This window comes from Barbus barbus (genome assembly GCF_936440315.1).
Source record: "Barbus barbus genome assembly, chromosome: 41".
Taxonomy (NCBI): Eukaryota; Metazoa; Chordata; class Actinopteri; order Cypriniformes; family Cyprinidae; genus Barbus; species Barbus barbus.
The window spans coordinates 18,213,938-18,239,276 of record NC_136719.1 but is presented as its reverse complement, the minus strand read 5'-3'; the positions used below and the strand labels follow the sequence as shown (position 1 = coordinate 18,239,276).

Here is a 25,339-nt window from a genome sequence, read left to right as displayed (position 1 = left end):
CAAAACATAGTAGAATTATTGTTTTTGTGCATTGTAAAGTTTCTCTGGGGATTTTTTACTGCGCAAAACAATCGCACATTTATCAAAGCATTATGCAAAGTACAGACAGCAAAGAAATACTGAAAGTAATTATTTCTACATGCAAATGAAAATACAAAATGTCATGGTTCCGTAGACGAAATTGATATTAACCAGTTTTAACAATAGTTGAATAAGCATTGTAATTAAATAGTAGCTGTATTGACATGTTTTACATACTTCCTTTTATGGAGTTTTGTCATAGAATCATCTTTTTGGGTGGGACTTAAAAACCAGTCTGCTAACCAGTCAAGTCCACTCTTTACATCATAAATAGATATATTGCCAGAAGTATTAAATGAGTAAAGAAATCTTGCTTAAATGAGTTACCAAACAAAGTCCCTCTTAAGGACTTTTATGAATTTCTAAAATGTTTGACTGAGGTGCACCTTCATAGGGGACCCTAGGACTTTTATTTTGAAAAGCTTGGAGGCGAATCACCGGAAAACACAACTGAAGTCGTTTTAAAGGATTGTTTTTTTTGTGAATAAGAAAATATTATCTCTGAGTTATTTCATTTTTATTGATTGTAATATAATGAATATATCAAATAATACAGCAAAGATCGTATTCATGTTATAGGTTTTAATAATTTTGAGACACTGCGGGGCTTTTGATAAGCGCCATCTTTGTTCGGGGCAAAGATGCCGAAAAGTTGTTCTGCCTATATTTGCACAAATAGGTACAATAACAAAAATCCCGAAATCACGTTACACAGGTAGGTAATGACGGACAGCTTACTGTCAAAATGATTAAAGACATCCTAAATATATTTTGCAAGATATTTAATCTCTATCCCTTGTCAGGTTCCCTTTCAGTAAACCATCGGTTCTGAAACAATGGTTAGAGAACATTGGACGTGACAACTTTCAGCCAGCCAAGGACGCATATGGTTATCCGTTCACTTCATTTCACCCCAGATTGTTTCAGTGGGTTGGGCAACCGTAAAAATCTATTGTGGAACGCAGTGCCAATTCTCTTTGCAGTCCCACCTCAGGATACAAAGGTAAATAAGGTCACAATATAGATAAATGTAATACTAAATGTCTTTTTCATCTTAGTCTCATTGTCATCTTTGTGCCGTCAGCAAAATAATTGTAGGAAGAGGCTGAAGAGAGCTTTAAAATCTGCTGCTGATAAATGGGATGACACTGCACCTGACAGGACGCCTCCTTTCACTGAGGATACTCAAACTGAGGAGATGCATGAGGATGCTCAATACTCTCACAGCAGTGAAGAGGCTTACTGTCAAACCACAAAAGTGAATCTATCATCTTACAGCCTACTCTTATATTCCTGTGTATATATAATAGTTATGGATTAAATGTTTTTTTGTTTTGTTTTTAAACAGGATTTAGCTGTCACCGACCACCCCTATGCGCTTTTGGACCCATGCACGACTAAAGCCCGTTTCTTTAATGTTTTAGATGCCAACAGCTGGCTACAGAAAAGGTTGCAGACCAAATGCAGATTGATAAAAAGAATGAAAGTCAAACTGCAAGATGCTCAAAGAGAACTTCTGACTTTACGTCAACAGCTCAGATATAGACATACATATTGTCAAAGACATTCACAGCTCCCAGTATAATGGGGAAGCGGCTTCAAGACCTAGTCAATCTGTAATGAAGACCTTGGGTTGCTCAAACATCTTTCATCTTTAAAGAAGCCTGCACATTTGGTCATGGAAAATGTGTTCAACAAATATATTTCTTGAAAAGCAACAAAAGTGACAAGTTTTTTTCTTTAATTGGACAGATACGTCCAAAACTTAAATTTACTGTGCTTTGGTTTTGACTTGAGTGAAAGATTTTCTGCCCAAATAATTTTTAGGAGAACATTTATAGAATAAATGGTAACATTTTACAGTAAGGTCCCTTTCATTAATCTTTGTTAACATTAGTTAATAAAAATATAAAAGTTAATTGCTAGTACATGCTAGCTCAGGTCCATCAAATATTAACAGATAAAAACTAGTCAACTGCTGTTAAACAGAACCTTATTGTAAAGTGTTGATTAAATTTGATCAAACGTCACCATGCTGAAAACACTTGAGGAAACATTATGTAAGTTTGCTCTATTTTTAAAATAAAAATCATGTACACCATTCAAACACAATATACATTTCCATTGTTCCTTGAAGATTTATTTTAAAAAATGACAGTCTATACTTGCTGCAAGTGGTAGGCCATTAGGTAAAGTATAACAAACACCTCTGAACTCCAGCCAACAATTATAGATTGTCTTTTTTAACATCATTCAAATGGCAAGTGTGCAGAATGGACACATTTCATATAAATTATACTACTCAAAAAGGAGACAGGAAAAGACATTCCATACAGCCAGTCTTTTAAATAAAAGATTAGTCATTTATCAAGACAAACTAATTTTCTTGCATAAAGATCCCAAATACCAAAAGGCAACAAAAAGTTGAAATCAACCAAAGACTGTAATGGGGGCTTAGATCTTCCCTGTATGAATTATGGCACTAAAATGCAGGGATTAAGGGAGATTGAGTCTAAAATACAAACAGAGGACGTTCCACTATTATCCCTTCATCCACTGCTATTCAAGTCTTTGGACACAAGGTGGGAGACTATCCCTACATGAGATTTAGTACACAGTTCACATTCTGTTTCCTCAACCAGCATGCAATAGACAATACCGGCATATTGTGTGCATTGGACCCTTCAATTCCTATGACACTTCTGGTAGATGTGAAGTATGAGAGATGGGCCTCCAAATATTAGACTCAAGGGAAGGGATGAATGAGAAAAAATAATGCCAATGATTAAGCAGCCAGGGTTTCACAAAGAACATGCTTTGCCTCCTAAACACTTGCAAGATCATTTATTTGGAAGCTGGTGGTACAAAAAGTCAGATATGGAAAGAAGGCTGGCAGCTGGGGTACACCAGCTCCTGTGGGATTCAGTGAGTCAGATCAAGCAGCAATGTTTCTGTGTGAGAAAATAGCTCTCTCTGCTGAGTGAGGAGGGGGCCTTTGTTTAAAAATGGTTTTTAAAGGCCTACCAACACAAAAATATATCTGTTGTCTAGCTTTTTTTCAGGGAAAGGACATTTTTATTTTTGGAAATCCAGCAAATTAAATGTTCTAATTTGCAAACAGACATCATGTAGAATATTATTTAAAATAGCAACAAAATAAAGGATAAATAGGTATATGAAGACTTTTAAGGGCACAGAGTGTTTCCAGGGCACTACTCCAGAACATCTGTGTCTCATCAGTCTATACCGGTCCAAACTGTCCCTTTCAGCTCAAGAGATACATGTTCCTAACTGTCATTATCAATCCTGTGGGCTACATGGGAGAGGGAAAGACAAAAGAACAAGATTTTAAATTACAATTGGGAATAGCATTCATCTTTACTTTTTTCTTCATTTTTGCTGGTAAACAATTAAGCATTTGTCATCATAAAGCCAGGATATTAAGAATTAAAATAAATGCAGGCTGTTTTGTCTGGTTTGCATACTCACATTGTTTTGGTATCCTGAGTGCTTCTGTGTCACCACACAGAACTTGGTGCATCACACCTCTGAACTGATACAGCACCTTCAGACTCTTCTCCTCACCTACACAGGGGTCGTAGAAGCCTGGTAACCCAGCCTGAGGACATGCATGCAAAAACAATCATCAATACCTGCTACAGCATTTAACATTAGGGGCGAAACAGTTCGGATTTCTCAATGTTTGTTTTTTCTATCTTTTTGTTTGTTAAACATTTCATGCAACAGTATTAGAGTGCAACATTAGGACATTTGAGGCTAATATGTCGAGACTACAAAACTACAAACTTTTTTATTTTTTTTTTATTTCAACATTTATTGTAATATTAAGGAAGCTTACACTACCATTCAAAAGTTTGGTGTTGACGAAGAGTAAAAAATATTTAGCTGATTTAGTGATCAATAAATAATTCTTATTATGTCTATAATGTTGAAATCAGTTGTTTCTGGTTAATATATTTGTGGAAACTGATACTTTGATGAACAGGAAGTTCAAAAGAACAGCATTTATATGAAATTGTAGTTTTTGTGCTATAACTCTTTACTGTCATTTTTAACGAATTTAATGCATCTTTGCTGAAAGTGTATTCTTAAAAAATATAAAAATCACACTGACCTAAAACCTTTGAATTCTTGTGCATGTCTATTTATAACGGTTTCAATCTTGCACTCATTTGCAGCTTCTTTTCCCTTTTATTCAGTACAGCGATGCAAAAAATACATTTAATATTTCAGAAGCAAAATCAAGTTTTAGAAAGCACATACAAAACATTTCAGAAAACTAGATGAAACCTTCTGAGAATTCATTGCTATTCCAATAACAATCTCCTCTCATCCTTTATTTGTCTTCTGGACCAAAACCTATTACAAAGCAAGCATAACTGTGCTTTACCTTAGAGGCTTCTGTGAGAATGAGCTTGGAGTCCTTCACCAGGCACTGTAGAGGCACCGTCACATCAATGACCCTTGCCTTTTCGTGCTTCCGGCTGTTGTCTGTCACAAACTTGCCATACCAGGCGTTGAGGATGATCAGACCTGGTACACAAGAAGATTAAGTCACCAATCCTCACTTGACAGAAGGTTCAAATCATAGTTTGATCACGTCCAATGCTCACGGGAGTTATGCAGTCATACCTATTATGGACTCTTCTGCTTCGATAATTCTACGCACAGACTCTTGCATCAGCAGAACCTAGAGAAAAGAGTGATTTCAAATAAGACTGCTTGTATATGCACATAATGAAGGCACACATTTATCACCCTGACACAGCGACTGATGTGCAGATAGGAACGATAGCCTGATGCTAACTCATTGTTTCTCCGAACACAAAGAGCCTTCCGTGAAAGTTATGACCACTTTAAATGGTCATGCATTATAAATTATTTGCAGCGTATTTAGACGTTATGAACTCACAGCTGCTTCTGCCTCTTGCTTCTTCTTGGCAATGTCTGATGCCGAGCTCTCCCGCTGCTTCTCAAGATCCCTAAACAACAGATGAAAGGTTCAATTGTAATTTACTCTTTTACTCAGTTTCACAGCCATTTAAACATATTTCAGTCTATTATTTTCCAGACTCACAGGGGATAAACGTTGGAGAAGAGTGTTGGGAAGTCAACTAGCCAATAAAAGACAACAAAATGAAACGTTACTGTGACTCTGCACATTTAATCAGCTAAAAGGCTTACTGTTCCTTCTGAGCATGAAGGTAAGGTCTGATAACTAGCCGCTGGATGGCCAAGTAGAACACAAGGGGTCCAACAGTGGCATAAAAAACGGCGCTGGGTAGAAGCTGGTCTGTTAAGTGAATGGGGAAGAAGTACGTCTGACTTGCTCGGTTCAACCTGGGATAGACAAAAATACCACGATTTCAGAGCTACTGAAAAACTGCTATTAGAATATAGCTTCGAAATGATCAAAAGCATCTTACTTGATCTTGAGAGAGACGCCTTGAGGTACTCCAACACTGACAGTAGCACCCAGGACACTGTGTCGACTGATCTTAGTTTCAGCACCATATTCCACCACCGTACCGAAAAACCCTGACCTGCAACACAAGTGTTGTAATTTTAACAGGCTAGAAACAAAAAAATGGGAATCATTAAGACACTTGGTAGTGATCAGCCACAAATAAACTGCAGGTCACATGAACACAGAATCTAGGATGCATTGCATTCAGATGCTGCATTTATACTGCAAGGACAAATACACAGATTTTTTGTTTATTTACATGCAATAGACCAGCTGTCTTTAACAGTAGATCTGTGACCCCTAGGGAGTCCACAGCAATACTGCAGAGTGTTTGTCATATAATATTTTAATATCAAATATGAAATAAGCAAGCAAAAATACAGAGCTAACCTAATTCAATTACAAAACAGCTCAAACCAAAGACTGCAATTGATTAAAATAGGGCGAATATGAGGAAAGGTGAATTTTAATGTATATGTGGTTTTCAAGATACAAGCATTTAGAGGTCAGACAGGATACATATCTGATTTAATTGGATGCAAACCATTTTTTTGTTTTTGTTTACACATGTAAAAAGTCAAGATAAAATCTGTGCCAAATAGGGTCGCGTGATAAGCAAAGAAATTTAAAGCACAATGATAAAGAATTTGATAGACTCTTCAAATATAGCAAAAATAATGGAATAATAAAAAAAAAAAATAGTTACAACTTTTCAATAAATAATTACTTAAAAAAATTGTGCATAATAATAAACCAAATCTAATATTGGCGGACAAATTCTACCAGTACCTTTTTGAAGTACCTGTTTTAACTAACCAGATTTATGAACTACCTGTTTAAACTAACCATCTTTTTGGTTAAATGTGCAAATGTAGCCAGATAAAAATACAAATACAAGCCATCTATATGCAAAACACAAAAAGACAAAGGCAGCATCCACGGATACATACTTGACAGAGCCCTTGATCTTGGTCTGGTCATCATCCTGGAATTTGTACTGGTAGCTCATCATGATAAATGTATGAGGAATTCCGAACTATGGCAATAAAAAAAAAGAAAAGATCATAAACAGTGGTTGAGAAAAAAACAAAACCATGGAATACAGATCAGGGGGTGCAACTGACCTGAACAGCGAAGGTGAAATGGCTGCTTTTGGTGTCCCTGACGATGCTGGTGTTCATGGACGACTGAGTTCCCCAGCGCCACTGTAAATAACCCATAGTGTTTTTGTCCAGGTGGCGTGCAAGCATAGTAGTGAGCCCCGGCCGTATGCCACGGGATGAAAACTGCATGCCACAATGAGCCGTTGTGAAGCTAAAAAACACAAATATATCTCAATATACAATACACTAAAACAGTCAACGGTCACATTTTTTTCCAAAAATAAATAAAGGGATAATAATTAAAAATAAATTACTCAAACACAGAGATGTGCTGTACTCACCAGCGTGAAGTCAAGTTACGGAAAATTTTTAACCCAAAGAGAGGGCCATGTGTGTCTCCTGCCCCAAACTCAACCTGTATTAAACATGAATGAATCATGTTTGCTTAGAAGCTCAGCAAAAACGATTATCTAGTCCATTATTATGAAAAGCATTAACTGAAAGCACTTACTTCTCCCCAGCCCTTAGCCGAGGTGACTCGTCGCAAGGCCACGTTTATGTTTCCTCCCCCATTTCCATTGTGTGTGGAGAGAGAGCCGGAAAGAATGGCTGTGTCTGATGTTGTCAAAGGGGCCTATGAGAGCAGAGATGGACAGTATATAAGCCTTACGACTGTATTAAGATCAGGGCCAATATAAGTGTGCTTCCACAATAAATAAATGTAAAAATCTTTTAAAAGAACGGAAATATCTACTTTAAAATCATAAATATCTTAGAAAGTATTTTTTTGTTTTTTTTGCCTGAAAAACTTTTAAAGTTTGAATTTAATGAATTAAATAAATATATTTGTATAATTCTATATATTTAACAGACACACACACACACACACACACAAAAACACATTTCTTTTTTCCAAGTAAAATGTGTTTCAAACAAATACAGATAATTGTATACATGAAATATCAAGTCACTATAATTAATGCATTTTTAAATACATGAATAAATACAACAGGTCAGAAAAAAAGAGCATCATGTCATTGACCCATACACAGGAAGCATATTTAAAATGTACACACATTGTGCCCCATCATAACGTCATAAAAAACTGGAGTTGGTACGTTTTCTTAAGTTTTTGAAAGAGGTTACTCATGCTCACCAAGGCTGAATTTATTTTGTTAAAAATACAGTGAAACCAGTAATACTGTGAAATATTATTAGAATTTTTTATTTTTATATATTATAAAATATAATTTATTTCTGTGATAATCTATGAAATCTGAACAGGATCCTTCAGAAATCATTCTAATATGCTGATTTGTTGCTAAAAAAAACATTGATATATGATCAACTGTTCTTATCACACCAGAAAACAGCTGTACAGCTTAATATTTTTTGTGGAAACATGATTCATTTTTTTTTTTAAGTATTCTTTGAAAAACAGGACGCTCAAAAGAGCAACATTTATTTGAAATAGAAATCTTTTGTAACATTACACATCTTTTTTCTTTTTAATTCAATGCATCCTTTCCGAATAAAAGTATTGATGTCTTTCAAAAGAAACATATAAATCTTACTGACCCATACTTTTGAACAGTAATGCATCTATGAGAATATACATCAGAAAAAAACATGTAAAGGCTATACCTCTATTGACTGTGATATGTTCATCCTGTTGATCTCAATGTGCGGTAGGCCGCCGCCACCACTAGAGATCTCTTCATAATCCTCCTCATAGTGATCAAAGAGGTCTGTCGCATCAATACCCACACTTATTGTCCCCTGAGTGAGACAGAGAACAATCAGCGAGACCTGTATTAATGATGACAGTGGCTGCTGTTTTGAAGGCATAAGGTCAAACCTTAGGGTTGGTCCTTTGCTGTAGTCTTCTCTCCTCTCTCTCTCTTTGAAGTCGCTCATACTCTTCACGGATCTCTGCCGGTGTTCTTTTCCTCTCCACTACCTAGAAATCATTATTGTAGTGAGCACAAAAAAGATGACACAAAAGCCCACTGGGGAAATGATTTGCTTGAAATGTTATGGAAGTATGAAACGAATGCTGAAGCATTTTTTTGTCTTCTGAATCTCCAACTTACCTCCCATCCTTCTACTTCCAGCCCTCTCTTCCCATATACGTCATAGATTGCTCTAGTTTGTGGGTCACTTAGTACTGCAAAAGAGCATGAATCACAATCATGAAATACTCATGACTTGGTGTTAAAAACTTGCTTTTCTACAGAGAAAGGGCCTGTTAAAGGTGGGGTAAGTGATTTCTAGAAGCCAATGTTGATATTTGAAATCACCAAAACAAACACGCCCCCAACCCAGGCAACGATTAGTTCTGTGATACAATAAACCCTGGCACTTTGTTTTGGATTAAGGTTTTAACATATTTGTATTCTGTATGCAAATGTTGGAAATAAAAAAAAATTATAAAAAAAAAGTTCTGTGAAACAAAGCAAAACCTATGTTACACCGTGTCTACACCGGACGCGAGCGGCAATGACAAAATACTATAGAAGTCATTATAATCAGTAATGCTGTCTACACTGGATGCTGCGCGGAGCAACAAATCTCTGACAGAAAACTGCTGCCACGTTCTATTTATGACTTTCAACGGTCGCTTTACCGCGTCCTGTGTAGGCAGACTTTAGCTGTTGCGGCGCGTCCAGTGTAGACACGGTGTTACTCACCTATCGAGAAGAACCAAAGCAACCTCAGCATCCGATCGCAGGCCTTCCGCTCCTCGAGTTCTCTCCAGTGCTGGAAAGCTGATCCGATATTTACACGGGTCCTACTTCTTGCCTTATCGTTCTGCAGACGTTTTCCTCTTTTGTTTTTCATCTGCCTTCTCTATCTTTCTTTTGCTCGGCTCGGCTGTTCACTGAACCTCTTTCCTCTTTCCTCCACATCACAAGTAGGCTCACCCTTTACTGCTGACTGGCTACAAGTTACTTTCGGTACTCGGCCCACGACTCAGTTTTCTAAAGCGTTTTTTTTTTTATTTTTTTTTTAAATTACATACCCCACCTTTAAGGGGATAGTTCACCCAAAAATGTACTCACCCTTATGATGTTCCAAACCTGTATGACTTACTTTCTTCTGTGGAACACAGAAGAAGATATTTTTAAGAATGTTGGTAACTAAACAGTTTCAGTTTTCATTGACTTCCAAAACAATGGAAGTCAAAGGGGAACTGGTTTGGTTATCAACATTCCTCATAATGTCCTTTTTTGTTTAGTTCAGTAGATTAAAGAAATGCATACAAGTTTAGAACAACATGAGAGTGATTAAATGATGACAGAATATTCATTTTTGAGTGGACTATCCCTTTAAAAGCTAAATGCTTCCTTGACAATAATAAAAAAAATAAAATAAAAAAAAACAATGCAATAAAAGTGGCTTGCTTTGTCAAAGGCTTTAAAAGGCTGAGTGTGCAAAAACAACGTACCTTCATATGCCTGGTGAACCAAGTTAAAAAGCTGCTCTGCCTGCCTTTTAAGCTCTGGATCTCTGTGCTTGTCTGGGTGGTAGAGCATGCAAAGACGGCGATATGAAGCCTTGAGCTCATCCTGTGTGGCCTGAATATAGTTAAACAGAAATCATTCATCATAAACCTAACTTACAACATTGCTCTAGGGAGGACATAACATAAAAAGGCAAAATCAAGTCCAAAATCAAGTCCCAAAGTTGTAATCAAGACAAATTAAAATCCTTTCAAAGCTTTGTGAAAACATTTTGAAGTGTCAAAAATGTCTAACTTTCTGTTTTGTTCCACTAACATAAAATGTAAAAGTCACCATTGGATTATGCCAAAAGATGGCAGTCAGTCACAGAAGAAAGTTATACAGATTTGGAGCAACATGAGGGTGAGTAAATGGTAAAAGATTTTTTCACTTTTAGGTAAATTACTCCTTTTTAAAAATCTTGACAGCTGGCAAAACAATCTCGTTCATTAGATGTGTTAAATGTTATTTGCAGAGTTTTCACGAATGAAGTCAAAACTTTGGAAGCAGTTTCACTTTTACAGCTGAGAAGCGCCAACATGTATCACCTACTTAGTGTTTTCACTCAGTGCTTCTCGTTTAAGGTTGAAGAGAACAGAAGGCGTTTAGATATTATTTGCATCAGATATTTTAATGGCCATGCAGTCAAATTCCTGCTTGAAGACAATGATAAGTAAGGGTCACGGTGTGCTGACTGAGCCACAGCTTAACGACACGCTGTTGGATCCTGTTTAAAAGCGCGATACCTGAAGCGCCTGCACTTACTCTTCACTTGCGGCTCTCTCATCTTAAACTTCTCTGTTAATAATAATATGTCATACCTCTCTGCGGACGTTTAACAGAGAATAATAATCATCATTGTCGATTTCATCTTCTTCCAAGGCCGCCGCCATATTTACCACCTTTCATCCCCGCCCCAGGATCAAACTACGCTGATTTTTGGTGTGCAGAGTCGGAGCGCATGAAGGGCTTCAGCGCCACCCTCAGGATGGGAGGAAACACTGACCAAAAGGATATAAGGGACTGTTCTTTGGGACTGTCCCAATAGATATGTATACGGATCCAATACCCACACTTGCGGTCCTTTCTGTATTTAGTTCAAGTCTTGAAGTGTGCGTGAAGACCGCAAGTGTTGGTAGAACTTTGGGGACACAAACATGTTGTAAAAATTAAAGTTTCACAGAGCCTTATTTTCTCATTTTGCACTTTACAATAAATTTCTAAATGCTTGTTCAGTAGTTTTTATGGTTTATGGTCATTTTTTTTCTGTTAGGAAAATCTACATACGCATCTCTGTACCAATAAAATATGCAACGTTTTATATTTTATAACCCCGTTATATGCTATGTGTACACTGTAAAAAAAAAAAAAAAAAAAAAAGTTGAGCCAACAAGCAGATTTTTGAGTTCTCTCAACTTACTTTTGTAGGAGATTCTCAACTTTTTGTTGTATAAACTTAGAACAACAAGTTGAGAAAACTCAACAATCTGCTGAAGCTGGTTGCCTTAACATTTTAAGTTGGCTCAACTTTTTTTTTTTTTTTTTTTACGATGTAATATATAGCCTACTATTATGCTAATTTAACATACACTAGAAAGTTTTACTCGATTTCGTAAAAGTTTATTAATGTCCAAGCGTGTTTTTATTAGCCTACTGATGGGATGTAGTACATATAAACTAATTTAAATAATTTTACGTGATGCAAACGCAATATAGGCTAGATAGACTTTAACAGGAGCGTCAAGAGTATCCACAAAGAATATATAAAAATAATAAATACATTCCTAACTGAAGACTTAAAAGATGCTTCTAGCAGACTTTTATTCATTATAGAAATTGTATCCATCCAACATTAGTTTCATTTAATTTATCAACCGGCAATTTATCTTTTGGCCTTAATTAACATTCGCTATAGTTGACGTCAGACCCAAGCTAAGTTACATTAGTGTTGAATGCCAAAAAAAAAAAAAAAAAAACATTAATAAATCTGTGTCATGTCAGTATGTGTGCAACCATTAAATAAGTCCACTTCCATTTTAATTACCGACGAATAAAAACAACTTCGTCATAAAATCGAGTAGAAATGATTGTGATAGGTTAAATGGATGGAAACAAAGATGTTGTTGTGACGTAATGGAAAGAGTAGATAGCCTGTGAAGACCTCTGTGTGATGCCATGTGATCCTTGGCAAGAATAGATTGCAGATGTTCCATAAGGAATTGTGCTTAAGTATAATTTTCAGTCCCTTAGAGAATTCAAGTGCCTCAAATGCTGTTGTAAACCAACATTTTTCAAGAGCTTTATGTATTATTATTAGCCTTCTGAACACGTTTCTAATCCTAAATTGCTATATATACATTGAACTTGATTTATTCATTCCACAAATATGTTGTTTCAAAGTCATAATGTTATGTTTATTCCATTACCAGATGTTTCGTCTGACAGACTGGCCCGAATGTTTTCTCCACGGGTCATTTAGAATATTTTATTCAACAATCCAAGATTTTTCTCTTCGAAAAGGAACAGATAAGGATTTGGAAGGCACTCGTGTTATCAAGCAACTGCAAGCAATAAAGATGACGCTTTAATGATAACATTTCATGGCGGGTATTCGCTGCGGGCAGAGAGGCATTTAAGCTATTATCTATATGCTCAATGCAATTAACGAATGCTTAATCTAACGAATAATTAATCAGCTCGGGTATAATACGACTTCCATATTCCTAAACGCAGTTTTGAGGTTTCCAGCAATTCAGATGGGACCCAGACCACAGCATTATGCATACACTATTGGAATAGGCTGTCAGAAACTAACTCGCAAGCTCAGCAGTGTAGGATACTTTCCGGATACTTTCAGTGAACCATAAGACATTTTGGAGGTCTGGGGGTGCTACATTTTTCGTGAAAGCCCACTGTGACAGTAGACCGCTGCTGCCACCTGGAGCTGTCCGTTCAGCACCATGGCGCAGCACTTCAGCTCAAACGTTGCTTCATCTTCAAGGTTAACCTATGGATTGCTATGTATCTGTCTCTAAAGGCATGCATTGCTTTAACAACATAAATAGCAGTTTTTGCGTTTTAACGCAGGTGACTTTATAACAATCAGCAATTAGTATTTTTTCCCCCCATAACTGTCATACAATATCCATTGAACTTGTTTTCAAATCGATTTTACTCATTACAAATTCAATTCAACATGGTCGAAAGTTTTAAATTTGACCAGTAAATATTATTACAGTGCATTGGTAGCAGAGCTATAATATAAAATGGATGAAGGCCATTAACTTGACGTACAAATAGCCTGTCCTGAATTGCTTACGAATGAAACGTCAGTGCAAAAAGCTCAGAAAAATACGTTTTCTGCCTTTGAATTTAGCAACTTGAAACATTTGCATCGTCTTTTCGTTTGCACGCGAACGTCTCAAGAGCGCTCACTTTGGATTGGTTCGGTTCTTCTTAAGGTGTATCTACACATCACGCTTTACCCAATGGTTCTCAGAGACACTTTGAAGGGGAGGATATTTGCTTTGCTCTCGCAAGTCATTTTAGAACAACATGGTCAGTCATAGTCCGACAGCCAATCATGAGTGCGCTCCGGTTGGACTCGCCTCTGCCTCGCCAGTCCCTTCTCTTGCTGCTGTCCTCGGCGTGAACGCGCGTGGTACCCAACGCTCGTGAAGAGGAGGAGGAGGATGTGGCGCGCGGAGGGGAAATGGCTGCCGAAAACAAGCCGGAAGGTAAGTCAGAAACATCGGGGATATTTTTTACTTGTACGACAAGAGTGTGCGAGGGGGAAAATTTTGAGGCAGGCAGGGAAGAGCCGCCAGTTGAGAACAGAGGAGCTTTTGGGATTGTAAAGCCTCTGTGTTTATCCTCACACACTCGTTATTCCAGCACGGAGACATCACATCACATCACCCTAGCCAGCATCGGTAGCTAGCCAGCAGTGTGCATCACACATATTTTAAAAACAATCCGGAGCAAAAGCGCGAGCGCCTCTGAAAATTCAAAAATCCGCCTCGCGCTCCGTTTCCTTCAACCTAACGGTCGCGCTCAAAGCAAAACTTGTGAGCCGCAACGACTGTCGATTTCTAACTTATTTTTTTGATTTACCAAGCTTCCTCGGTTGCGTAAATTGTTTCTGAGTTGGCGGGGATAGTGTTCTGGAGACCGTAGTTCGACCTAAAACTACCTTACAGCCAGGAGTCATAAAAATACTGCTGGTAAGCTTGTTTAATAGTAGATTTGTTTCTTCTCGGTCACTTTCACGCGTCCATAGACTCCAACTGACCTTCTTTTTTGCGGTTTTGTAATATGTGGTCAAAGCTATTTCACTTTGAAATTTGCTTCAAGGACATATTCGTCTATACCAGGTTGCCCCCCGTCAGATACACATAAACAGTTTAAATCTCTGAACTAGATTCTTGTATAAACAAGAATGTAATGTGGCGACCATAACGCAAAATGAAATTTTATTCTTATGCCAGGTGTTACTGAAGATTAGCTATACAGAACCATTTCGCTTTAACTGTTTCAAATACTTTGCAGATTTGTCTCTTGAATGAATAAGGCAACGAGTTGGTTTCACTCAAGATACACTCTAATACAATTGAATATAATGCATGTCCACAGTATTTCTCTGCTAAATTTGGCTGAAATACGATTTTTAATTATTATTGTCAGACGTAATCAACAGTAGCCTACTGTTTTTAGTATTATTGAAGCTCTTTGGCCAGAATTACATTTTGAACAGCTGTGTCAAGCTGCCACCAGCTCATATGACAGATTTCCTTGAATATAAAACGTGTAAACAAAGAGGTTTTAGCAAGTCGTCATTAGTTGCGAGGATTTTTTGTTTGTAATTCATCCTCAGTGTGAGATCAGAGCAAATAATGGTTTAATAACCACAAGGTGGCGACATTGAGTTAAAATAAACTTTATTTGGGGAAATCGTTATAACATATCTCGAAAAAAAATACGTTTGGCTAAAACAAAAATTCAGTCTATAAATCGTTTTTGATAGTTAACAAACTAGCCTCTAGGGAACCTTTAAAGACAGCAAAACGAGTTGATAAATCATGGTGTGATGATGAATTGTTTTCATAATGGTTATTAGCTTAGTAGAAGGTGAAAGATAAGTTTTATAATAAAACCTGACTTTTATGAAGTAAATTATGCATATTGATAAACTATAGATAGAATAAATTATCCTAATATAAACTGACATTAAAACATGACTCCAGACAAACACAGGGATCCGAACATATAGAAATCCACAAGGGGGTGGTATTGAGCTTCCTAAATGTTCACTATAATATTTTTAACACTGTGCCAGCTAAGAATACAAGCATTACCATAAATATAAATGTACGTTTGGTTTCAAAAAAGCACTGAGGCGAACTACCTAAACTAGCTCTTTCTTTGTGTGTGTTTGTGTGTGATTGTGAGTGTGTGCATGTGTTTGTCAATCTCTGCATGTCTGCGTGTGCATTTAAGATGCAAACAAACACAACCAGCCTTGAAACGTGTGTCAGACTGGCCTGTTTCCTGCCAATGCATCTCAGTAGCCAAGAGCTTTTTAGAAACCCCGTCTTGTGACTCCCACTGCAGATTAGGCTCGGTTATTTTTGTCATGCTTGTCAGGTCAATGTATGTGGGAGGAGCTAGTGTTCCACACCTCCATAGTAATATAGAGTGCTCTGCACCGTATGGCTACAACTAAATTCAGAGTCCCATATAGCCAGCAGTGTGTTATATTTAATTTGTAGGCCTATTCACTTTCTGCATGTAGTTTACCATTATACGTGTTGCACGCCATTCATTTTAGCACTGATTGTTGCCTGAATTTTAACCTTTTGTCCTTGAAGCATTTAAAATGTTTGCATAGAGCACGGTTCTCCAGGGCCTTATTATTTGGCAGGGTTTTTCTCACATAAGGACAGGCTGTTCTTAGCTGGAGGCTGCTATGAAAACATGGTTAATGTCTCACGCACCCCATAGAGTTCTTCTGTCTCCTGATATGACCTAGCTCACTTTTTAGATTGCCAGGAACTGGGACTGTACCTATGGAAGGTGGTGAAGGTGGATTGAGATGTGCGAAGGAACTGTACATTTAAAGGAAAAGTTCACCCAAAAACAACAACAACAACAAAAAAATCTCACTGTCATCAAATTTCAAACCTGTCTTTCTTTCTTCTATGAAACACAAAAAATAAGTAAATGATAATTTAATGATTATTTAAATTTTTGAGGATGTTGGTGCTCCATATTTCTATACACATCTATTTGAATTTGGTGGTTCATTCAGAGACTAGGGTGCTGTTTATCACAACAACTGACTATTAGTAGAAGCAGGAAGGATACAACCTCTCCAAAGAGGGATTTGTGACATATTGAGCCAAATTAACTTTTAAAGATCTCTGCACAGTCTTTTAATTTTTTTAATTGGATTAGTGAATGGCAGGGATAGATGGAGATGTCACTTCTTCCTGGGGAGTCATAACAGATCCTTTCGACTTGTCTCGATCCTTCCCTACCTGCCTCACACAGAAACACACATTAAGTTCATCGATTGGTGTAGCTTGCTAAAATTGAGCCTCACCAAACAGCCCTGGGACCACAATGAATTTGATTGCTGCCCTCATTGCTACCTGTTAGGGGCTGTTTCTTGACTGTTTATTTCAGCACCTACCGATTTATCAGCAAGACTGAGGTGAAAAGTGAAAAAATACAAGAAACACAGGCAAGAACGCACAACTAGGTGATTTTGAACAAACCAGTTAGCATTGGAGTTACTACTGTATATACAGTGGTCTAGATTGTTTTCTCTCTTGGCAGTGTAACACTTCTAGCCTTTAACAGCTGGAGCCATCTATGACACTTTGTTATAGTTAATGAAAATGTGCATGCGATCTGAATTTACAAGGGAACCGGGTGCTTTTACATTCCTCGTCCATACCCCTGCCTGCAAATGAAACTGTATTTTCTCCCCACAAGGCAGCACCTTAGGCCAAAGTAATCCCTTTAAATGCACCCCTGAATGCGCTTGATAAAAAAAGGGGAGAAGCAAATAGGCACGCTGAACTCTGAGGCCAAACGGTGCATTTGTGTTCTTCAGCATGGAGATGGACACATTTGGGATGCATGGGCTTGCTGATGGGAGGGAGACTGGGGTTCGGCAGACACGGCACTGCTGACCCCGGTAAACATTCTTATAAGTTCCTGCTATGTGCATGGGGGAAATAAAGACTAAAACAAAGTTGTACATCCGGGAATGTGTACTTTTCCCAGAATTCTTTTTTTTTCTTCTTCTCCACTCTCTCTTTGCTTCCTGAAGGACTGAAGAAAATCCGTAATCCGGATCGAATGTACAGATCAGCTGTGTGTTATTCGGCCCATGCTCCTCCTAAGAGTGTCAGTGATGACACAGAGACGAACAGTAAGAACTGCTTATTAATATTACATTCGTAGCATTGCTCGAAGGGGCCACTTGGTGCCTAATCTATTATTCATTCATCGATTCATTTATTTACCTCTTGATTTCATTTGTCGTCCTCTCCTCCCTTGGGACATGTTGAGGCTTTCTGTGATGATTGACGAGTCAGTGCTTTGACGGGGGTATGCTGTCGATATCAGATGTGTTGTTAGTAACTGAAAGTGACAGTGGGTGGGTAAGATCTGGCACACTTTGGTTATGTACACACTCTAAAGCTTCAGGAGTGACAACCGCATTTAAATATGGGAGTGAATCCCTCAAATTATCATTTCGTGTGTGCATGGAACAGAACTGACTCTGAAATTTTCATGATTGACACCGTGGCAAACATCTTGGTGTCTAACACTTTTGATATCTGCTGTTTTTGACCAAAGTAATATTACAGTGACCAAAGAATTGCTATGTTTGATGATTTTAACTAAACCACTGTCAACACAACTCTCATGTTTTGTTTAAGATGGGAAAGCTGTTTCACAGAGCTCACTCTTGAAGTGTTGCCATGTCCATTTATTATAAGAGTCTTAGGGTTTGTTGTTTGGGCTCACAAGGCCATCCAATTTATGGAAATAATAAAGTAAGTAGGCAGGTTCAGGTCGTGAACATTTTGGTCTTTTTTCAAGATGAAGTCTTTTTTTGGCAAGATCTGGCAACAAGAATGAATCAAGACACCTCTTTTCCAGTGATTTCTTGCATGGCACATACGGCAGAGAGACACAACTGTGATACATTTTTAAATACGTCATTACTAGTTGCACTGCATAGGATTTTTGTAAATGCGGTTATCAATACCTGAATTTTTTGGGACTTAATTCTGTTGTAGAATGTGGTTGTCACTCCCATAAATTACTGAACTCTGAGACTACAGAACAGATTTAAGCACTAAAAGGTGAGCTGACAAACAAAATTTGGTTGCAGTGTGTATGTAGCCCCTGTGCTTCAAATGCTAGCGTCGACCTTTGAAAAACATCCATCCAATAGCGCAGCAAGACTGAGCTCTACAATTTGTTGAAATGATTTGTCAACATTACTAGACACATTTCCCCTTAGAGTATAAAACATGCATATTTTATGTTGGACTTTAAGCATAAAGCATCTGTTGTGGGATCATGTGCATGATAATACGGCTTTGTGTGTTATATGGAGCTCTGTTACCCTAGAAGTGGTTCTGTTCACATGTTTAATAGGCAATATATCTTCTCTCTTGGCACCTCTGAACACTTAGTTGATCTGTGTAATTAAGCCTGTTCATTTTTTTGTGTAAATTTGTAAGTGGAGTTAAATCAGCCTCATCTTCTTGTTATGCTGTCTGCTCATTATGCCATTGAGTGAGTCCTTGCCATTTCAAAGCTCAAAGATTTTAATGAACATGCCCAGAGATGTAAAGTAAACGGCAGAAGCGGCTGTTTGCAGTCATGTTGATATTATTTCAGATGGTGTGTATATGTGAGCATTCCGCCCTGTGTATCTGTCTACGCTTTAAGTATTGCATCTCACACTCTCATGCTCCAGCATGATGTAACCGCTGTGTGTGCCTGTCTGTAGCGGCCCAGTTAATGTTTGGTGCCTAGAGGTTTTCGTATCACTAGGACAGTAAAAATGCAGCATGGCTTGGTGGAAACAGGTAAACCACTCATGTGAGTAATTGTGGGAGTAGTTATGATAAGGATAAAGGGCTTTAGTGAGGATCTGGCGGCGTGTCCTTTACTATCTGCTGTGTGCGAGTGAATGTGTGTGTGTGCTCGCAGGTCTTCACCTCCTCTCTCCCTGAGATGGGATTTTCATGGATGGGTGAGCTTGGCTGAGGCTGAAAATACATAAGAAGGCTCGTTTTTCTCTTCAGTTTGTTGCAGGCACTTTGGTAGCTGAATTAAGTCGCTGTTTTGGGCTTCGTGGATTCAGGCCAGCCTTATACTGTATCTGAATGCCGACAACTTTTAGATGAGATGTTCGTAACGATTTAGTCAGCGTATAACCAAAAAAGCTGCGTAGTCTAGATTTAGTTTAGAAATTTCTTTCACTATGTGAAAAATAAATACAAAACAGGCAAACTTCAGCCAGAATTGAGATCGCTCTAGTGGATATGGCTGGTCACTAATGTCTGCTGAGAGCTCATCAGATGTACCCAAGTCTCGGACATCACCCATTAAACCACATCAGTGTTTTAACAAGGCTGCCTGCTGGTGATTTGTCACAGTCAGCCTGACAAACAGCACTATGGGCAGACACAGCTGAACACTGCTGCGTAGTGTGTCTAGTCTGAGGATTCAGGGCAAATATTGAAAAATAGAAAGTGTCTCAGTATTTCTTATGGCCATATACTAGCAGCATTCAAAGGCAGTGAAGGCAGACAGTTTGTCCATACATGGCTGGTTCACATTATTAATGTATTCTTTATAACATATTATGCTTCTAATATGAGCTCACTTTGTTGTCTGTCCTTTTACAGACGATATTACTGCTTTCTAATACATCAAAAAGTTGAACAAGAACATAATCAGGTGAAAGAGAGATGCTGATATGATGTTGTTTGTGCTGCTTAATTTAGACACCATCATCCTTTTTCTCAGCAAAGACCAGGTTTTTGCAATTAATCAAGCATTGATTTTTTCAAAGAGCAAAGCATGGAAAAGAAAGTATGTAATGTAGATTTAAAGGGATGGCACTGATTAATTGTCCATTCACAACAACACAGTAAAAGACCACAAAGCATTGAATGCAGCAAACTGGACAGGATTGTGGATTGTTTCTTTTAGACTAGAATTTTTGGACAGAAAAAAATGGTCTGTCAAAAAAAAGAATAGTTTATGGCCAAAGTTGTAAAGCTACAGTTGAAATAGAACTTGCATACATACAAATCAGTTTAATCTTACAATAAATCTATCAAACTATTATGAGATGCCCTTTAAAATAAAAAAAGTTTTAAAGGTCCATTACTTTTGCACTTTGGCTAAAGTGCCATTATGTCTGTCGTCAGTGTGCTTTATTTTTCTAAAATAAAAATATGAAGGCCAATATTACTGTTTGATTAGCTGTTAAACATACAACCTTTCATCGCAAGATCTAAAGCAGAGTCACATGCACATTCATAGTAATGGACACCAGGTCTAAAAAGTTTAAAATGTGGTTCTCTTTATTATGCCCTCAAGAGATGTTCAGTCACTCACAGTCAGTCGTGCCAAGAGTCATTTTCTTACTTCTTCTCACAACTTAATCACGCTTAAGTGTAACTGATTGCCACTGAATAGTAGCATATGATTTAGTCAACATTATGCTGGTTCAGAGGGCTTTTGCTATTATGCCTCAATCCATGCTTCGTTTTTCTTTTCAAGATAATAGCAAGGTCTGGCTTCTTACAATGTAGAAGTACTCTCAGTGAAGTGGTAATTGTGACTTAGCATTGGGCCTTGTTCCAGGTAACCATTTGTTCCTAGTTTGACATCCGTTTATGAAAATTGATGGTTTATTTTGAGTCATTGATTTATTGATGTGGTGGTTTCAAAGATGTTTATGATTTTATGTGGTGAATCTGTCTCTTAGATTAGATAAACTAATTCACTGGAGAGTTAGTGAGTGGAATATCAGTCATATGTAAATGGAGGAAATGAGAAGTCTGTGAAACTGTTTTTATCCATATTAATTCATTGTATGTCTGTGGTAATTCAGCTTGGCTTTTCTAACAGCTGTCTAGTATTTGCTTGTGGGCCTTGTGCACATATGCCTGTCGCTTGTACTTTAAGCCTTGTATGCATGTCTCTTCTTAATCCATAATGTCTCAGAAGCTACATCTGAATAAGTTGCCCAACAGAGCTCTCAACATTTGTTCTCATTGGCCATTACATTTCTTTAGAATGTTCAATAACACACACGTACAGGATTTTCCCAAAACCCATGCTTCTCTCAAAATTTAGTCCCTTTGGGGCCTGTGATTTCTGTGAATAAGAATTTCACAGACAAGTTTTGAATTAAATGAATCCCAATTTGGGCTGCACATTAATCATATTCATGCATGATATGGCATAGTAAAAGTTATAATGCAAAAGACTGTGATTAAATTATATTAAATAAAAATTGAATGCAGGGAAAATTATAAATTTCTATAACAAACAAATGACCAATACTAAAATTCTATGCTATTTTGTCTATATAAATTAAAAATAAAACGCCAAGAAAAAAATGAATGTAAATGCTACAGCTAAATTTAGGTATGCATTAATTAGCATGCACAATTAAATATACAATATGACTGGTACTGATATATCAGTCAACCCTAAAAAGTAATGCTAACACTGTTCAGTGGCATGTTGTTTAATTAGACACTTGTTTTACCAAATAGATTCCAGAAACGTAGAATACAGAAAAATTTAAATGTAATTTGGGTACAAAAATAAAAGAGATTTCATAGGACTATACTCACCCTCAAGTCATTTGAGCCACTTTACACCTGTCATTAGCATCCATTAAAATCAGCGTTCTCAGTGTACTTGATTAAAATGAGCTTTTATGAAATTTTTGGAAACTGAATTGTGTGCAAACCATTTACATTTGTAAAACAGAAGTTTAGTTAATCGATTTGGGATCTTTTTTCTTGGCATTCACATAACTACTTAGCATAGCTTACTAAAAATAGGCCGGGGAGTTCCATCTCCCAGCATGCTTTGTAAGGAACTGAATAGGGAGAATTATTGTTGAAATTAAGTGCTATTTATGTGTTTTTTAGCAATAAGAGAAAAGGGAGGGACTTGTTTTTATCTGTGTAATGCTCTGTTATGTTGGGATTTAGAAGAGTTGTTGGTGTGTTTTGTGGGGTACCACTGAGGTGAAGAATGGAGCCTATGCTTAGGTTGTGGAGTGTGCTTTATGCTACCAAAAATCAGTTACTGTGCAAGAACCAATGGAGTCTTTGCTTGCTTTAATTTCTTTAGTTTTTTGTCTTTGTGCTTTATACTGACACTGTGTCACATAAGGTAAATAAAAGTTTTTATTTAAGATGTGCTAATGCTTGCTAGCTGCAGAAGATTTGGTTGAGTTAGTTTGATGTGTTTGATTTTGTTGTGTTTGCACTAGTTTGCACGGTGTTTTTGAATTTATTCAGTTTTTAAGTTTACAATTTAATTTAATGTTTAGAAAACCCATTTTCAAAGCGTGGAACCACTGTTCACAATTGAATTAAGTTGTTTTTTTGTGTGGAAGAAAGTCGGTCAAACAGGTTTGGAACAACATAAGGGTGTTTAAATGATGATAGCATTTACATTTTTTTGGAGAATTATTTTTGTAACAAAATCAAAAGAAAGCCTTATGAACACATGGAGATTAGACAGAGGTCTGTATTTTTGAACAACAGAAGCTATTCTGATTCTTCTGAAAGCAGCATCATCTTTTTTCTCAGGGAGTTAAATTTAGATGACAGCCCAATCTCTGGACAGCACAAGCTTGCCTGAGAAGTCTTTGGCCCCACCAGGCCTTAGTTTAAATTGAGTTCATCAGTTGAGCTGTGATAGCAGGATCAGAGGTTCTCTGCAACAGCAGACTTCTAACAAATAGCCCAATGGCTACGGCTCTTCAATAAGAGCGGCCAGAAATTCAATGACGGAGAAAAAGATTGGGTTTTACCAGATCATTCCAAAAAAAGGGAAGCCCAGTCTTCTCATCACATTGGTTGTGCTATTGCCGTATATTTTATGTCTGCTATATAAAAGCTGTGGAATATTTCATCATAATAGCAATCTGATTATTATTTCAAGTCAATTCTATTGCTCTTTGGTCACAAGAACCTTATTAGATCACTATTGAATGGATCGATACAGCAGTTGAGAGTGGCTTTGCAAATAGTGTCTGTTCTAATGTTTAGTGATTTTATGGGTGGACTACAGGGGGGAAATGCTATAGTCTCTTATGTTTTCATTACGTTCAGGGTGACACTGCCAATTACCTACAGCGTGTTACGGGGGGATGCATATTGAAGCAAATGTCAATAATGTATTTGTGAATTTTGACAACTAGACCCGAGCTCTGAAAAAGGGACCGCATAATCGTAATCGCCTTTGAAAGTGCCTGAATTGATGTAATGTGCTATTGATATTTTAAACCATGATTGATGATAACTTTTAGATTGAAGGTTGAATAAACTGTCCATTGGATCTTGCCGAGGGAAGCAACAATTAAAAGCAAGTGTCACTCACTGCAGAAGTACACACAGAGAGCGAAAGAGAGAGAGAGAGAGAGAGCAGAGACTTTTGCGTTGTGTATGATATTGATTTTAGATTTGTTTTTTTCAGACCTCTCAGGTTTCATGACCCACACTTGTCTCCAGGGTGAGACTAGCTCAAGCTGGCGTGACTGATATTGTTAAAGCTCCTAAACCGTCTCCTTCAGGAGTGGCATCTCAGATAATCTCAGGATCAGTCACCATCTCCCCATAGAAATATATGTCCACTTTTATACGACATAAAAAAAAATACTAGAGTAATTGGACATAACAGCAATGGCTCAACATTTCACACCAATTTAAATGCAGAAATATGTCTCAAAAATGGAGACATTTTTGTGTTGGTTATTGCCACTTTTAGCCATTTCATCAAATAGCAGTTCACGAGTTCGTGTGCCCATATAATCTTAGCATTAATGGTAAACGGATTTGGAATGATGTCTGCAAAGATGGCTTAGAGAGACTATTCTACTTAAGCTCCGATAGGCCCCTATAGACAGAAGGATAAATGTGCGATGTGAGATGAGGAGGTGGAGGGATGCCGAAAGAACTAACAATGGAAGTGGTAAGAGGCTGTTTTTATACTCGAATATTAATTGTAAGATTAGATGGGCGTACTCCTCCCAAAATTACGTTAATATCTTCACTTTGCATTAGGGCTAGGAGATATGGCAAAAATATCATATCACGTTTTTTTTAAATATCATAATTTCACGATTTTATCACGATTCTTTGTCATGTTGGTTTTACTATTTTGTCTAAGCAGTACAGCCAAACTAAATTCCCTATTATAAAGACAAATCCTTTCAAGGTAACAAAATATAAAAAAAGAATGGTGGATATTTAGGCCAAAGTGGGCGAAGATGACAATCTTGGTCATTATTTTATCTTTGTTATTAAAAAATAAGAACAAAGATACACATTACAAATACACATAATATACAAATAAAACAAACAGTGTTTAATTTTCAGGTACAATAGACATATTTAGCAGGAGCATTCAAGAAATGACAAGAATGAACAAATATAAAAATAAAACTATATAGATTGATTCCTATTAAAGTAATTATTATTTTATTTCAGTCAAGAGTAGTGAGTTATTTTTTTTTCTCTTTGTGTTTTGTTGTTTTAACATTAAAGAATAAAAAATTATATCATCTGTCTGTCGATTCTGTCAAAGTGTTTTATGTTTATCACTCAAAATTCGTTTTAAACCTGAATGAGTTTCTTTCTTCTGCTGAACATACATGCTATTTTGAAGAATGTGGAAAACCAAACAGTTGCTTTTCCACAGTGACTACCATAGTATTTTTTTTCCTACTATCAAAGTCAATGTGGACCAGCAACTGTTTGGTTACCCACATTCTTCAAAATATCTTCTTTTGTGTTCCGCACATGACATAAATTAATACAGGTTTGGGACAACATGTGAGTGAGTAAATAATGACAGAAATTAAATTTTAG

The 25,339-nt window shown here is 37.1% G+C and overlaps 2 protein-coding genes and 1 pseudogene across 4 annotated transcripts in view; 2 read left to right on the top strand and 1 right to left on the bottom strand.

Moving 5' to 3' along the window:
* The first annotated feature begins 632 nt into the window (after nt 1-632).
* On the top strand, nt 633-1,666 carry LOC306860925 (THAP domain-containing protein 3-like; annotated as a pseudogene). Its single transcript, XR_013786076.1, has 4 exons — nt 633-796; nt 885-1,084; nt 1,166-1,339; nt 1,430-1,666. The product of XR_013786076.1 is annotated as a THAP domain-containing protein 3-like (transcript).
* Nucleotides 1,667-2,139: 473 nt separating this feature from the next.
* LOC306861037 (dnaJ homolog subfamily C member 11-like) lies at nt 2,140-11,121 on the bottom strand. Of its 2 annotated transcripts, none has more exons than XM_079403097.1 (16): nt 10,997-11,121; nt 10,121-10,250; nt 8,766-8,839; nt 8,531-8,632; nt 8,317-8,451; nt 7,184-7,306; nt 7,014-7,087; nt 6,694-6,883; nt 6,520-6,605; nt 5,529-5,645; nt 5,287-5,442; nt 5,015-5,084; nt 4,735-4,792; nt 4,493-4,635; nt 3,571-3,700; nt 2,140-3,394 (listed from the first exon to the last, which is right to left on the bottom strand). In XM_079403097.1, exons 1-16 carry the CDS (start codon nt 11,066-11,068, stop codon nt 3,369-3,371), a joined length of 1,686 nt encoding a protein of 561 aa, XP_079259223.1. In that variant the 5' UTR covers nt 11,069-11,121; the 3' UTR covers nt 2,140-3,368. The 2 variants fall into 2 exon arrangements, with proteins under 2 accessions (XP_079259223.1, XP_079259224.1); XM_079403098.1 differs by having other exon boundaries at nt 9,363-10,250; nt 10,997-11,099.
* Nucleotides 11,122-13,872: 2,751 nt separating this feature from the next.
* LOC306860526 (calmodulin-binding transcription activator 1-like) overlaps nt 13,873-25,339 on the top strand; it is a gene marked incomplete at its 3' end in the record, with an annotated part of 416,062 nt that continues 404,595 nt past the window's right edge. Inside the window, exons 1-2 of the mRNA XM_079402251.1 lie at nt 13,873-13,912; nt 17,512-17,613. Coding sequence (XP_079258377.1) covers nt 13,888-13,912; nt 17,512-17,613 — 127 coding nt within the window. The 5' untranslated portion in view covers nt 13,873-13,887. The remainder of the gene's footprint in view (nt 13,913-17,511; nt 17,614-25,339) is intronic.